The 16700-nt window shown below is 38.3% G+C and overlaps 1 protein-coding gene and 1 pseudogene across 2 annotated transcripts; one reads left to right on the forward strand and one right to left on the reverse strand.

Moving 5' to 3' along the window:
• Positions 1 to 469: 469 nt before the first annotated feature.
• Positions 470 to 9348, forward strand: LOC147522872 (protein NUCLEAR FUSION DEFECTIVE 4-like; annotated as a pseudogene). The gene is made up of 3 exons (XR_015215106.1): positions 470 to 1057; positions 2000 to 3126; positions 7840 to 9348. The product of XR_015215106.1 is annotated as a protein NUCLEAR FUSION DEFECTIVE 4-like (transcript).
• A 4473-nt stretch (positions 9349 to 13821) lies between these two features.
• Positions 13822 to 15561, reverse strand: LOC147522873 (glutathione S-transferase U17-like). The gene is made up of 2 exons (XM_086595774.1): positions 15127 to 15561; positions 13822 to 14909 (listed from the first exon to the last, which is right to left on the reverse strand). The coding sequence occupies exons 1-2, from the start codon at positions 15439 to 15441 to the stop codon at positions 14367 to 14369; spliced, it is 858 nt and encodes a 285-aa protein (XP_086451900.1). The 5' UTR covers positions 15442 to 15561; the 3' UTR covers positions 13822 to 14366.
• Between the last annotated feature and the right edge of the window lie 1139 nt (positions 15562 to 16700).

Here is a 16700-nt window from a genome sequence, read left to right on the forward strand (position 1 = left end):
GGGTCGTAAAAGATTCTTGGAGTGTCTTCATTTGGTCGGCTAAAGCTTTGAGTTGTTCTTCCATGGTGGTTTTACCAAGTTTCGTAAGCTTGAGAAAATAGTGTGTATGATTTTTCTCAAGGAAATGAACCGGCAGACAGCACCAATGTAGAAGTATAGGTTTCTACCTACGACCTAATATTGGGATTGATCGGAAATGGTTGTGCTCTTACTTTGGATAACAGTTGCCTACGTATCAAATTTCTCGGGTAAATTTGAATCAAGCCTTACGTAGTTCATCTCTCTCTATTTATAGGTATTTGAGCTTATTTTCTTTATTTGCTCCAGACCGTTGTCAAGTGTAGATCCATATTTTGTACTCTCTTAATGATTCCCCATTACTACTGTTGTTATAAAGTAAATGCCTCCTCTTATGTTGTGTTGACTGATCTTCAGTACCGTTGTAGATCATTAGGTTCCATGTAGTACTGTATTTGATATTTGGACGAACTGGGTTTTAGGTCGTGCTTGGTCTTAGATCAACCAAAAAAATAAAAAAAATGGTGAATCGAAAAACAACAATGGAAAGCAGCAAATGGATAGCGACAGTAGCAAGTATATGGATCCAGTGCACCAGTGGGTCATCCTACGCATTTGGTATCTACTCCCCACTTTTAAAATCATCACAAAACTACTCACAATCAACTCTTGATTCAATAGCAGTGTTTAAAGATATTGGTGGTAACGCTGGTTTATTTTCTGGTTTATTATACACCGCTGTTACAACACCGGCTCATAATAATAATAATAATAATAATCATAATCGGGGCTTCTTGGTTAAGAAGAGTGGCTGGTGGTGGGCCATGGGTTGTTATATTAGCTGGAGTGATACAGTGCTTCACGGGTTATTTTATGATTTGGTTAACTGTTACTGGGCTACTGCCACGTCAACCTGTAGGAGTTGTGTTTATATATGCTTCTTGCTGCTCATGCTCAGACTTTTTTCAATACTGCTAGTGTTGTTACTGCTGTTCACAACTTTCCTGATTACAGTGGCACCGTTGTTTGAATCATGAAGGTTAGTTTTGACTTTTTTTATTTGGTTCAGTTTTGGTTACATTTTGCTGAATGAATTGTTAATTTTTGTGGAAATGGCTTTCTTGTTGTTTCAGTGAAATAAAGACTCGATTTTGTTGATTAGAAGTAATGTGCCATTAAGCTTAGTAGCTTCTGCTAGTAGACACTGTAGTTCTGCGTATATGAAGATTTGGGCAAAGTCTAATTAAAGACACTTAATAGAACATCAATGGTTGTTGAGGACTTGAGGTTATAGCTGATTGGTTTAGAACAAAAGTTTTGGGGTCTAACTGCTAAAAGAAGTGTGATAGTATGTATACAGGTAGAAAACACTAAACCATTAAGTCTACGACCAACATCATCATCCTAAGGAAACCATAGGAAGCGGGTGAATCAAATTTGGAAGAGATTGGAGTTCTCTATAAAAAAAAATCTTTACAAGAGGAAAGTGACAGTCTGAGAGGAATAAGATTCGGTTTATCTCAAGCTAATGTGTTTTGAGACCCTTAGCTAAACCTATTAGGGTTTTTTTGGGCTAAACAAGAAATAAGAATTAGGGAAAAGGTACATGAATGGGTCCACTCTCAAGTAATCCAGTATGTTAATGCAGCTCCATTTTTTAAATGCCCAAGGAGGATTGATGCTATACCCTCACTGCGGCTTTAGAAAATAAAGGTAGAAGGTACATGTGCATTGAGGCTATAGCCTCTGGGCGCGCTTTTCTCTCTGAGGCGAGCATCAAGGCAGAAGTATATAGTGTTTGTTGTCTATAGTGTATTCTAAACTTTTGGAATGTGAAATAAGAAAAGTTGCGTAATTAGAGTACTTTTCGAAGTCATATTCATTATGCATCTGCTTGTTGGTGTTCTAGCTTGCACCTATCTTGTTGAGTTTTTGGACCTTGTGGGGATTAACATGTGCTATTTGTGTTTACATATTCTAGGGGTTTCTTGATCTTAGCGGAGCAATACTGATTCAAATCTATTCAGCAATATTCAAGGACAACCCAAGCTCTTTCCTTTTAATGCCAGCGCTATTGCTAAGCCAACTTCCCCTATTGCTCATGTTTTTTGTAAGAGTGCATCATAAGAATGGAGGTGATGATAAGAAGCACCTGAATAGATTTTCAGTCATTGCTCTGATTATTGCTGCGTATCTTATGGTCCTAATAATTGTTGAAAATGTAATGACTTTGGGTGTACTGGAACGCACCTTCGCACTCGCAGTACTTTTCTTTCTTCTCATCTCACCCGTGGGTATTGCAACTAGAGCCCATTCTAGAGACTCCCAAATCTCCTCTCCCATGTCCTCCCTTGAGGTGACCCGATTGTTGGATGACCCGGACCAACTGGAAGCTGAGAGAATTTATGGCAGGCATGATCCTACCACATGTCATGATGCTAATCAAGAGTTGCATACTCATGACAAGAGAATATTGGCTCGAGGGGAGAATTTGAATCTTTTGCAGGCTATGCGCACGGCTGACTTTTGGTTCCTTTTCCTACCCATGGCATGTGGTATGGGATCAGGACTGGCCACAGTCAATAACATTAGTCAAATTGGAGGATCTCTTGGTTACACAAGCGTGGAAATAAGTACTTTGGTTTCTCTGTGGAGTATATGGAATTTCCTTGGCCGCTTTGGGGCTCGATACCTGTCTGATTACTGTTTGCACTCGAGAGGATGGGCAAGGCCATTGATGATGGCCATCACTCTAGCGACCATGAGCGTTGGTCATGCGGTTATTGCTTCTGGTCGGGCTGGGGCGCTGTATGCAGGTTCAATAGTAGTAGGTGTATGTTATGGCTCACAATGGTCATTAATGCCCACCATTACTTCAGAAATATTTGGAGTTTGACACATGGGAACAATATTTAACACAATCGCCATTGCGAGCCCTATCGGATCTTATATTTTGTCTGTGAGGGTAGTTGGGTATATATATGACAAAGAAGCTTTATCTGACAGTGGAAACATATGCAAAGGGGCCATTGTTTCTTGTTATCTTTTTTAATTATGGCTTCTGTTACTCTTTTTGGGTCTCTTATTGCTTTGGGATTGTTCTTGTTAGTATGTGAAAGAGAATGGGTAGAGAGGAGAATTTTAACAAAGTAGAGTTTTATTGAATACTTGAAGCTAATTGGCTTGATTACAAAAGTGAGAGTGGGCATGGCTATTTATAGGCTCACACCACCGACTTTAGCAAGAGTCTAGTAACTTCTTGCTTGAGTCTTATCTACTTGTTTCTAGAGTTGTCCACTAGATATTTCTTACTCTAGTCAAGTAGATATTTCTAGTATTTACAAGTACTAGATATTTCTCATATGTTTTTACTATATGTAGAACAATATGGAGAATTCTAGATGCTAAGTGCATTAATTTTAACACTCCTCCTTAATGCACTTTGGTGTTACTCCAAGTAGATTACGGAGTATCTCAAATTTTGGTCTTGCTAATGCCTTCGTGAAGATATCTGCAATTTGCTCATCTGTCTTGCAATACTTGAGCTCGATCTTTCCTTTTGCTGATGCTTCACGTATGAAGTGATACTTGATAGCAATGTGTCTTGTCCTGTTATGAGATACCGGATTTTTTGCTATTGCTATAGCTGACTTGTTATCACAAAGGTATTTCTCAGCTTCTCTTTTGGCTTCGCCCATGTCCTTGAAAATTCTTCTTAGCCAAATTGCTTGGATCGGCTTCTTGCCGCAGCTATATGTACTCGCTTCACGATGATCGTACAACAAGATCTTGTTTCTTAGAAGCCCATGAGAATATGCCAGACCCGAATGAGAATGCATAGCCTGAAGTGCTTTTCATATCATCAACTGATCCAGCCCAGTCACTGTCAGTGTACCCATATAGCTTTGGGTATGAACGAGGCTTGAACCATATACCATAATCAATCGTTCCTTGTAAGTATCTTAGTATTCTTTTTGCTGCCCCAAGGTGTATTTGACTCGGGTTCTGCATAAACCTTGATAGAAGACTTGTAGCATACATGATGTCTGGCCGTGTTGCTGTAAGATAGAGTAGACTACCAATGAGACTTCTGTAGAGCGGTAGTCGACCTTTTGGACCCATCTTCTTTTTTCTGAATTTCTCATTGGTGACAAGCGAGATAGCGACAGCCTTGCACCCGTACATGTTGAACCTCTTTAAGAGATCCTCAGTGTACTTCTTCTGGCATATGAATATTCCTTCTTCTTCTTGACTTACTTCAAGGCCAAGAAAATAGTGCATTAACCCAAGGTTGGTCATCTCAAATGTCTTCATCATATCTATTTTGAAATCTTGAAGTATTTTCTCATCATTCCCAGTGTAGATAAGATCATCTACATATAGAGAAACAATGAGAGTGTGAGAGTTACCTTGAGTCTTGATGTAGAGTGTTGGCTCACTCTTACTCCTCCTGAATCCAGAATCCATGAAGTACTTGTCTATGCGACTATACCATTGCCGAGGTGCTTGTTTAAGCCCGTACAAGGCTTTTCTTAATCTTAGAACTTTATCTTCATGACTCGCCGATGAATCCTTGTGGTTGCTCCACAAAGATTTCTTCTTGTAGTTCTCCATTTAGAAAAGTCGACTTGACGTCGAGTTGATAGATTTTCCAAATCTTTTGAGCGACTATTGCTACAAGCTCTTATTGTGTCGAGCCTTACTCTTTGGTGCAAAAGTTTCATTGTAGTCGATGCCTGGCTGTTGAGAGTAGCCTTTAGCCACAAGCCTAGCTTTGTGTTTCTGAATTGAGCCGTCGGTATTAAATTTGGTCTTGTAGACCCATTTAACACCAATCACATCTCTATTTTTTTGGGCGCTCTACAAGTTCCCATGTCTTATTCTTCTCAATTGTGTTTATTTCTTCTTGCATATCTACCTTCCAAGCCTTTTGTCTTGAAGCAACTTCAAAGCTTTCTGGTTCTAAAGCAGTGAAGTTACATGTCTCATATATATCTTTAATTAACTTTAACTTCTTCCTTGGCTGTTTTTCTGGAGAAGAATCATCTTCACTTGATGAAGAGTCTTCTTCTGATGATGTAGGTGGCGTGCTTTCCTCAGTATCTTCTACTTGTATTTGTCCTGGAGTCTTTTGATGTACTTCAGGAACTACAATAGTCCCTTTTTCCACCTTGTCTTCATCCCAGTTCCATGCAGCTGCCTCGTCGAACTCGACATCTCGACTAATGATGATCTTCTTAGTCTTAAGATTGTAGACTCGATAGCCTTTAGACTGAGTACTATATCCCATAAAGATACCCCTTGTTGTCTTTTCTTCTAGCTTATGCCGCTTTTCTGCTGGAATATGTACATAGCATATGCATCCAAAAACTCTGAGATGTCGGGCAGAAGGTTTCTTCTTACTCCAGGCTTTGACAGGGGTCTTGTCTTGAAGTGCCTTTGTCGGGCACCTGTTCAAACAAGTATCTTTGCGATGTATATCGCTTCAGCCCGAAATGTTTTTTGGCGCCTTTTCATATAGCATTGTTCTGGCCATCTCCATGATGGTTCTGTTCTTCCTTTCGGAAACTCCATTTTGTTCTGGAGCATAGCCTACCGTCAGTTGATGCTCAACTCCTTCTTCTTGACAGAATTTGTCAAATTCTTTAGAGGTATATTCCTTACCTCTATCGCTTTTGAGCACCTTGATATATTGGCCACTTTGTTTTTCTACATAGTTTTTGAATTTCTTAAATACATCAAATACTTCTGACTTTTGGTGTAGAAAATACACCCATGTCATTCTTGTATAGTCATCAATAAAGAGGATGAAATACCTGCATTGGTCGAAGGATGGAGTCCTCATCGGGCCGCAGACATCTGTATGTACGAGCTCCAGTAACTCCTTTGCTCTCCATGCCTTTCCAGATTGGAAGGGTTGCCGATGTTGTTTGCCGTGTAGACAGCCTTCACATACACCATTGATCTCTTTTATGCTAGGCAGATCTCTCATCATATTTTTCTGATGGAGAATCTTTAAGGCATGAAAGTTGAAGTGGCCAAACCTTTTATGCCATAGCCATGAATCTTCAGTTTCTGCTTTCATGGCTGTGTTGATGTATTGCCATCGCAAGGGAAAATTTCTATTTTCCATCTTTACTTTGGCAATTACCTGATTTTTGTCTTTCTTATCATAAATAACGCATGAATCTCTATCAAAATTTAGAGCATAACCATTTTCGATCATTTGACCGACACTTAGCAAATTATGCTCCAAGCTGGGAACTAGTAAGACGTCACTTATATATTTAGTTCCCTTTTTAGTTTGGATAGAGATCGTACCTTTTCCTTTAGCCTGCACGAGTGCCCCATTTCCCAATTTGACTTGAGATTTTATTGACGTGTCTATGCTGCGGAAGATGGTCTTGTTCCCAGTCATATGATTGCTGCAGGCACTGTCGACATACCATGTGTCATTCTTTTCTTCCATAGCAGCTTGGCAAGCATAAAAGAGTTGCTCGTCCTTCTCAACATCTCCAGAATAATTCGCCTGGTGAGTTTTCTTGGAGCGACAATCTTCTTCAGCATGGCCAAACTTTTTACAAGTTTTGCATTGTTGTTTGCCACGATACCAACAATCTTTTTCTAGGTGGCTTCTCTTGTTGCAGATGCCACAAGGTGAGTAATTTCTCTTCTCCTTTAAATCTCCTTTATTTGTTTTTTCTCCTGATTTTTTATGCTCTTCTTTAGATCTCTGAGACCTTAAATTGAGCTTTGATTGAAAAGCGCTTTCAACTGAGCTTTCTTCACGCCTACTCAATCTTTGTTCATAGGCTTCTAGAGAACCCATAAGTTCTGTCACAGACAGAGTCGTTATATCTTTTGACTCTTCTATGGCAGTTACTATGGGATCATATTTATCAGTAAGACTGATTAATATTTTCTCTACGACCTTTGTGTCAGTTATATTTTCACCATATGCTCGCATTTGATTTACTATCTCCTTCAGTTTGGAGTAGTAATCTTTAATGGTCTCAGAATCTTTCATCTTTATATTTTCTAAATCTCTTCTTAAAGTTTGAAGTTTGACTGTTCTCACCTTAGCATTGCCTTGGAACTCCTCCTTCAAAGTGTTCCATGCCTCCTTCACCGTTGCAGCACCCATAATTCGCGGAAATATAGTATCCCCAACTGCTTGTTGGATGATGTAAAGAGCCTTTGCATCCTTTTGCTTATTTTCTTTTAATTGAGTTTGTTGTTCTCAAAAAATCAATGCGGGAACATCTTGTGGAATAGTAAAACCGCTATCGACCATGTCCCACAAGTCTTGAGACAAGAATAGAGTTTTTATTTTGATGTTCCAAAAATCATAGTTTTCACCATTGAAAATTGGAACTTGAATAGATGATTGGTTAGGACCGAAGGTTGACATTATGGATCTTTTAAAAATAGTGTTTTGGAAGTTGAAAAATGAGTGGTTGATAGTGAATCCAACGCCCAACTATGGCTCCGATACCAATGTTAGTATGTGAAAGAGAATGGGTAGAGAGGAGAATTTTAACAAAGTAGAGTTTTATTGAATACTTGAAGCTAATTGGCTTGATTACAAAAGTGAGAGTGGGCATGGCTATTTATAGGCTCACACCACCGACTTTAGCAAGAGTCTAGTAACTTCTTGCTTGAGTCTTATCTACTTGTTTCTAGAGTTGTCCACTAGATATTTCTTACTCTAGTCAAGTAGATATTTCTAGTATTTACAAGTACTAGATATTTCTCATATGTTCTTACTATATGTAGAACAATATGGAGAATTCTAGATGCTAAGTGCATTAATTTTAACAGTTCTTACGGACACGAAGGTTCTATAAGCAAGTTATCTTTGAAAGAATACAAAATTTTTCTAGGAAGTAAGGAAATGATACACTATTGTGGCTGAAGGGAACTGCTAGATCGATACTTCATTATGGCTCTTTGTCATGTTATGCTGAAGTCCTTGTCCACTATGGTTGGATAGAAGCTATGCTGTTGTTCTTGTTTATGGTCAATCAGTATTTGCCAGAGTGCTACTGTTCTTGGCTAAACGAATGGGGAAGCAAGTATTGTAGTTTCATCTGCATTTTTTGGAGACGTAGGGGCTAATTGTATAACACCCCGTCTTTTTATTTTATTTTCCTATAATAAATAATAATAATAATAATAATAATAATAATAGATAAAACTAAATATATGATAACTATCAGCTTAGGGATAAAAGTCCCGTAAGTAAATAGATAAGTGTTATCCTTGTTTTTCGGTGAGATTTTTAAAACTAATAAAAAAGGAGTTTTCTCATGTAGAGTTTTTGAGGGAAAAACATAGCAAGAGTTTTATACAGAGGAAAGAAAAAAAAAATGGGGTTTTACTGAAAGAAGAAAATGAAGAGTTTTTCTGTTAGCTATCTAATAGTCGGAGCGCGCTACGGATGAGTAGATATTTTACGGTTTTTAGATTTCTCGTTTACTGTAGATTTTATGATACGAGGTACTGTTTACATGATGCTTTGTTTATTCAGTATTGTATACCATTTAGTGTTAACTGTGTTTATACGCACGTTTATGGTTTGAAGAAAACTCTGTTTCCGAAACCTTGTCCCGACTCCTTGATAACAAGCGAGTGCTCAAACGATTTCAGGCCTACTGTAAATAGAGTGGTAGGTTGATGAATAGATTATTGGTAGTCGCGAGTTGGTAGAAGCTTATGTGCGGTTCATGGCGGCTAAAGCCCCACTGATAGAATCGTTTGTAAATTTTGAACTGGGATATATTTTTTTTGATTTCATGATGTTTGGTGGTTGTTGTGAAGTGTTGGGCATGCAATTGATGTTAGGTTTGGGTGATTGAGTGTTGGAGAGGAGTGGGGTTGTTCAAGCTTTGTTGAAGCTCTGTAATGCGGTAATGGAGGCGCGAACTCGATTTCGTACTATTTAATTGTGTTTTTTGCTTTGGTGGGTTAGGCCGTAGTTCTAATATGGAACTGTGTTAGTGATTGGAAGGTTGATTTCGTAGTGAGTTGGGGCTATTGAAGTTCCAGAGAAGTATTAATGGAGTCGGATCGATTTTTATCATAGGATTGGAAATCGTGTTTTGTGGTATCATTGGGTAGGGGTTTTTACAAGGAACTGAACCGCTGGGGTGAGGGTGGTGAACTAGTGGAGGCTGGTAGTGGTTGACTGGTGGTGGAGGTGTTGGAGAGTGTGAGAGAGAAAGATGAACAGTGTTTTTTTTGTTGGGCTTGGGCCAAATTTCGTGGGTGGGCTTGAGTGTTTTAAATTTTGAAATTTCATTTTGGACTTAAGTGTTAGACTTTGGGCCTTAGTCTTTGGGCTTTTGGGTTAGAGGAGTTTAGGTCTGGTTGACTCTTTGTTAACCCGGGCGGGTTGATCTTGCTGACCCTTGGCGTGTTGACTTTGATCGTTGACCCCCGGTGTTGACTTTGACCAGTCGACCCAATTTGACTTTTAATTCGAATTATGATTTGGGCTATTAGGATAGGTCTAAGGCTATTAGCATGCTTAGATTTAGGCTAAGACCTTTCGATATATACGTGTGTACATGTATTAACTACTATGTGATATTTCAGCCTTTTATGATATACAACGTTATCACACTTAGACATCCATATAATTAATAACGCGTAAACCAAAAATACAATAAACAAGATACTCCTTCATTATCTGAAATAATATATGCAATAAAGTTCAATAATGCGTAAACAAATTTATCGCACCCTTTTAGAACTCTCCACGCCTCAAGTTTTGAAAATGAGTTTTATGACTGATGAGGTCATATGTTAGGTGGACATTTATTGAATGTGCCATAAATGGCCCGTTAGCGTTATAAAAGGGTATTCATTGAATGTGCCATGAATGACCCGATTGTTTGGACTGCCCTAGAGAGGAACTAAGGTATTCGCCTTGCGGGTTAGTTGTATTCCTTGAGTGTACGGGAATGTAGGGTTGGGTATTCCTTGAATGTGGCGGGAATGACCCAGGACATTCATTGAATGTGCCATGAATGGCCCGTTAGTGATATGATAGGTATTCTTTGAATGTGGTGGGAATAACCTAAGGTATTCATTGAATGTGTCATGAATGACCTGAGTTTTTGTGCCCGAAGAGGCTGTAAAATATGTGTATGAAAGCCCAGAGATGGCTATGATATTGTGGTATTTGGTGGGAGAGAGGCACACATGAATGTGTGATTTGGCAAATGTGTGGAGTGCAAATGGTAGAGTAGGTACTAAAGGGTGGGTGTATAAGAAAAAAATTGATTAATTGATAAGAAAAATTGATTTGAGTGTGCGAGTGTGTTTGGGCTTACATTTGAATACCTATAGGATATCTACATATGTTATATAAAATTTCTAACTTTCTTTTGCAGGAGGGTAGGACTTAATAATATTTTGTGCAGGGACGTGGTCCTACCCTAATACAGCAGTGGATATCGGTAAGTTTTAGTTCAATTACTTAGTTATTAAAACAAGTTATTATAACGAGTTAATAAGATATGATGGAAGTCTTGCTTGGGAAGAAACTATGCCGGTTGAAATGACGGAACTACCTGTCTTCCAAGCTGAGAATGATTAAATTATGATATATTTAAAGTGTTAGTTGGATAAGTAAAGATTGGAAATGTTTATATGTGGTTAGTCTACTTATACCATCAAATTCCATTTTGCTGACCCATGTTTGCTTTGTTTTGGCAACGTTGGTGTGTTCTTGGGAACATAAGTGGACGGCAGTAGAACCGCAGCCTGTGATTTGAATTCTTGCCTGGAGCAGTCCGTTAGTACTTATATTAGGTCTGATTCTTATTGGAATGATGTAATAACATAGTTTATATTTTTAGCATGACATGAGAATAAGATATTGAAGACTTTTATTCTTAGAGTTGTTTGATATTCTGTTTGGACGGAAGATAGCTTAATAAAGTGATGGTGGAAAACTCTTGGGATTATTTTTATTTTCAAGTTGTTTCTTTTATGATGTGGGTTTTAGGTTTTGACATTTGTCATAGCCTGGGTTTTTAGACAATTGAACCGAGTGATGTTTGAGATATTTATATTTCAAATATTCACTTTGTAATTGTTTAGAAATTCGGGCTGTGACAAATTGCATCTGGTAATTTTCTGAACTTAAGACAAAGTGATGTATCTTGTTGGCGGAAGCTTCAACAATGGATGAACATCAATAAGATTTAATAAATCAAACACCTAAATCTAGGGTTTAAACCTTCAAACATGAAAAACAATTCACAAAGAATTAATAATCAATAATAACCATCTAACAATGAAGGCCTATATGCCTTTATATAAGAAAACAACTACTAAACCTAATTGGAAACCAAATAGGAAACTATCATAAATCCTATTCCTAATTGAATTAGGAAACCAAATAAAATAGAAACTACTAATTAATTAATAATCCATGCTCATGCATCATACTCCCCGGCTTGAAAGAAACTTGTCCTCGAGTTTAGAGTTATAAAAATCCATCAACGCACAAAAGCTCTTCATAGTCGTATACGTCTCCCGTGGTGGCAAAAAATTCGACCTCGAATTTTGCCCAAATATCGGCTCAAACAAATAACATGACATCAAAATACTGCTAGTACTCTTGTCGAGAAACACAACAGATAGTGGAAGTCCCGAAAGAGACATTAAACTGCTTTGTAGGGGCAAGCAAAATCCTCCTCGAAATTGGATATATACGGATCCACATAATCAGTAGAAAGTTTAAGTAACTCACTACAATTCCCATATCTTGGAGATGACGGAAGTGGGGTATTAAAGTTAACACGCAAATTAGCAATTTGAAAATCAATCCCATCTGGTTCTTTTTTCTTATCTTCTTTCGTAATATTTTTCGCTGCCCCTGGTGAAAATTGCACCATTGTAGAATCCAGTAGGGGTTTCTTCTCTTCAATTGATAATAATTGTTGACGAGAAGGGAATAGATGATGCATTACAGCAGTATCATATGCTAAAAGTTGGTTAGATTTGTCCTCACTTACCAAGATACTATTCCGAACCACATGATCTACCTGGGATTTTGTATCATCTTCAGTTGGTGTAGAAGTATAATCTTTTGAAGCATTCCTTGGATCAGTTGGTTGGTGGTCAGTGTATTTGTCTGTCGTGGGATCAATGGCAGCACAAGCTTGTCGTTCACGAGAGCTTATAGAGGCTGCTTGAAACAAAGGGTGTTGGCGCTGCCGCTCGCTTTCATAATTAAACGGTGGAGGATGTTCCCATGCAGGATCACTGTATCGGTGTTTCCTTATTTGAGATAATTTGCCTTGTTGGTCAAGAAGAGAAGGTTCGTGGGTTCGCCTAACTAACAAAAGTGACTTTTTTCCATGGTGGTGGTAGTGACAATTTTTAAGAGGGGAAACACCATCCCTCTTTGTGTGGTCAGAATCGGAATCATACATCGATTCGTGGGAGGAAAATTCGCATCCCTTCTCTGACTTGAATTTTCATTGCAAACTAACAACCGGTGATGAAAGAGGGGAAGGAAGTTCATACCTTCTTGAAAGAGTAAAACTCTCGTGGCGGCTGCAATCCATATCGTAAACTCTCCCATAATTGTGATCGGCATAGTAATTTGACCCATGGAAACTTCAATGATCGGGCGGCGGCGGTGACTCTCTTCTACTTCTCTTACGAAACTCCATGACAATTAACCAAGAAAATTGAAGATTTTTTTCCCGCAGTGAATAGTGTTCGGTGAACAATAGCCCCGCGATGAACAGTACTCGTGAACAGTGTTTCTTTTAAAAAAAAATCTCAAAAATCAATTGGCTCTTGATACCAAATTTGATGTATCTTGTTGGCGGAAGTTTCAACAATGGATGAACATCAATAAGATTTAATAAATCAAACACCTAAATCTAGGGTTTAAACCTTCAAACATGAAGAACAATTCACAAAGAATTAATAATCAATAATAACCATCTAACAATGAAGGCCTAGATACCTTTGTATAAGAAAACAACTACTAAACCTAATTGGAAACCAAATAGGAAACTACCCTAAATTCTATTCCTAATTGAATTAGGAAACCAAATAAAATAGAAACTACTAATTAATTAATAATTTATGCTCATGCATCACAAGGCCTTTGTTCTTGGCCGTCAATCTAGCAGCGGTTGGCACTGAGGATACAATAATCACTTCTGGGCTCTGGCCTGCCTGCGGCCCTGTATGAAGGTCCGGAAAGGCTCTTGCCTGCTATGCTTTAAGCCTCACCATGGTCATCCTTACAGACTTCAGATCACACATGGAAGTCATATTTAACTCCATTTGCATTGCAAGTGCTGTTTGATCTCTGTCAAGGTAAGTTGAATTCATGTATGACAAAGAAGCATTGTAAAATACTAGAATTACATGCACAGGTGCTTACTCCTATATAATATCTTTTCTTGTTATATCATATGTTAATCATTCTTGAGTTTCTTCTGCTTTTGGCATTGAGGACAGATGTTTTACAGTGAAGTTATGTATTTATATTACAACTAGTGTGGGTGAAACTAATATATTAGGGATCTGTGCAAATGAAAAGAAAACAGCTTGAATGTTTGCATTATTCAATTGTTCCCCAATCCAGCATCTGCATGTTCACATACATTATTTGGCTGAAGGAGTAACCATGTTTCTCTCCATGCGAGACGCATCTTACTGTCAGGTGTATTTATTAATAGGAATGTGAAAATCTATCTTTTCATTCATAGAGCTTAGCGGTGAGACTTCAGGGGACAACCAATATAGTTACCAGTTCCAGAAGTGTTGATAACCGATGTAGTTACCAGTTTGGCTTCCCATTACCCCTTGTCAATTTATTAGTATCATAGAAAATGAGTTTGGAGTGTATGAGCTTGCTGATTCAAACAATTTAAAAAGTATAGCGTAAGATGCACATAGAGTTGAGTGAAGTAGTGAACTGATAGAAAACAAGTGTATGAGGGATGTGTATTTGTTTAGGATGCAAACAGTTGATCAAAATAGTCGAATTTTATTTTTACTACAGACCTACAGTATATGACAACTCTCTCTATTCAACCAAAATCACTTTAGATGAGCATTAAGCAACTCCAAGACCTTCTCGGTCTCAGGCATCAAATCCTTGACAGCAGCATCCGTACAAAACCTCTCAGCCCATCCCGAGAGACCAGGTACTTTCGTCTCATCTTTTTTTTTGCTGGGTAAGTTTAATTGTATTAAAAAAATAAAGTACAAAAGGTGTTTAGGGAGGCAACATGCTGCACTCTCTAAGGTCAAACTCAATCTATCAAGCTATTACTTCCATTTCTTACGATGGAGTAAAATACATTTCACTGGAATCTGTAGAATGTTTGGAAAGGGCCTTCCCATTTGTGAATCCAGTCTGGTTTGCCTTCAAAAACAGTTCTGTCATTGGCTGCGAGGGTTGTACCAACCTTTGCTAGGGCGTCAGCAGTGATATTTCCTTCCCTGAAGATAGTGGTTATCTTGAGTTGCTGGGTGGCAGCAGTGCAACTTGTCCATCTTGCTTCAAGTTGCCATGGCACACTGCCACCAGTAAACGCTTTTGATGCAGCTTCTGAGTCTGTCTCTACCCAAAGCCTTAACCAACCTCTAGATATAGCCATTTCTACTTTCGTCTCATCAAGGAACTCCGTATCGTGTACTTTGTCGGCCACTTTGAGGAAACCCAAGAAGGACCCAAATGCTATATCAAGATACCCAATTGCATCTTCACCAAAGAACTCCTTCCCTTTGCTACTCTTCTCGAATGCCTCTTCTAGTAGTTCCAACACTGTAGTAATTCCTTCAATAGCTGTGTTCTTCTCTTCCTCAGGTTTTGCTTTCAGAGATCCAATCAGTGAACTGAACCACTGCAAAAACAACGTTGTTCATGTTTAGGTTAGTCTAGATTGGAGTTCTTTAAACCGTAAGACCATTGATTATTTGTTCATGGACCAGCAGCTACCAATTCGCCATTCAAGACCTGTTAGTCTACACTTTCCCATGGAATGCACCGTTAATGAGAGGTGCATTTGAAATACACTTAACTAAAAGGGACATAACTGAAAAATAGCACAGTTTATTTACCTTGTCATCCACGTAGACAGCCCAGAACTGAGCAATGGCACGATCATAGGGATCAGAAGGAAGAATAGAATGACCAGAGGTGAAAGCCTCATCAATGTATTGAACAATGATGAGGGACTCACAAATGGGTTTATCATTATGAATCATGACTGGTACTTTTTTATGGACGGGGTTACTTCTGAGCAGAAGTTCGCTTTTAGGATATCCCTGCTCCACGAACTCGTAATCGACGTTTTTAAGATTAAGAGCGATGCGTGGCCGCATCACAAATGGACTTGACCAATACCCCAAAATCTTGACATCATATGCTGCCATGACAGTTAAAACTATACCTGTGCTAAAGAGAGATGTTTTTTTGACTTCGATATGTAATGACAGAGGGCGGGGTTTATATAGGTGAAATGTCTGGAAAGAGGCTACAGGTCGTCGGTGCAAAATGTGGTAGTGAATGGCTGACTAATGACTTTATACAGTTGCGTTCAAAATAATTTTTTTTTAGGAAGTTCCCTTACTTCGTCATTGTTTAAGTGTTTTAGACGTATGGAGTGACGCTCTTTGACCAAAGTGAATCTGGTTGAGTCATCTTGTAACCATGTTTTCTTGGATGTGAGAAGAAGAAAGTTTGGTTTCACTAGGGAACTTGTTGAAGTGAAAGTTGCTGCGGATATGTTTTTGTTGATTTTCTTTCACCTTTGCTATTCTTCATTTGTTTTTTTTTTTTAAATCTATATTATAATTTTATGTTTTTGAGCTGACAGTGGTTCTTGGTGGTACGTTGCAGAGGACTACAAGTTCAAAACTTCAAATATATTCAGTGCAGAGAGGCTTGCCACAGAAAAGAGGGGCAGTAGATAGAAGAGAGGAGAGAGAAAAGGGAGGGATAAGATGTGAGAACTCCGACGTGGCTTGATCTCCGGCAAGGGGTACGTAGGCAACCCAAATGGGTTTAGCCGATCAAAAAAAGAGATCTTCTATGTGTCGAGTATACTAATTCGTTTTCATTGAACATGAATTAGACCCTTCTAAGAGTTAGAAGAGTAGCAAGGTCAGTGTCCATGGAAATGGTTCATACAGAACACATTGAACCAAACAATATTGAGCAAAAGACCTGTACGTTTTTATTCCAAACAACAACATTTGAACTCGAGAAGATTACACTAATCACAACTACTCACTCTTACACTCTATAATTAAAATCACTGTGGAGACAGGGCGGATGCAGGATTCTCCCCGAGGGGCTACTAGTCTTAATTGCCACTACTATTTGGTTTTTTGACTTTTTGGGGTATAATTCATAAATAGTGTATGCATGGGTCTACTAGAAAGTAGACCCGTGCATACACAACGGCATTTTAAAAAGTAGACCCGTACATACACAACGGCATTTTTAAAAACTTGCTGAACAATCATAACTATACGTATAGAAATTTTATAAGTAACTAATTCGTGATTCCTGCTTTCGTTGCTAACCGGTTTTAATTTCATAACAAATTGTTTTAATCAAGTTTTAAAAATCCGTTTTAATTTCTCAACAAATTGTTTTAATTAAGTTTTAAAAACTCATTTTTTAATTG

The sequence above is a fragment of the Coptis chinensis genome, chromosome 1 (genome assembly GCF_015680905.1).
Source record: "Coptis chinensis isolate HL-2020 chromosome 1, ASM1568090v1, whole genome shotgun sequence".
NCBI classification, from domain to species: Eukaryota; Viridiplantae; Streptophyta; class Magnoliopsida; order Ranunculales; family Ranunculaceae; genus Coptis; species Coptis chinensis.

Coding starts and splice junctions, on each gene's coding strand:
- LOC147522873 (XM_086595774.1), bottom strand. CDS start 15,441: ATGGCAGCATATGATGTCAAGATTTTGGGGTATTGGTCAAGTCCATTT. Junction 14,910..15,126: donor CTGTCTACGTGGATGACAAG/GTAAATAAACTG, acceptor TTGTTTTTGCAG/TGGTTCAGTTCACTGATTGG.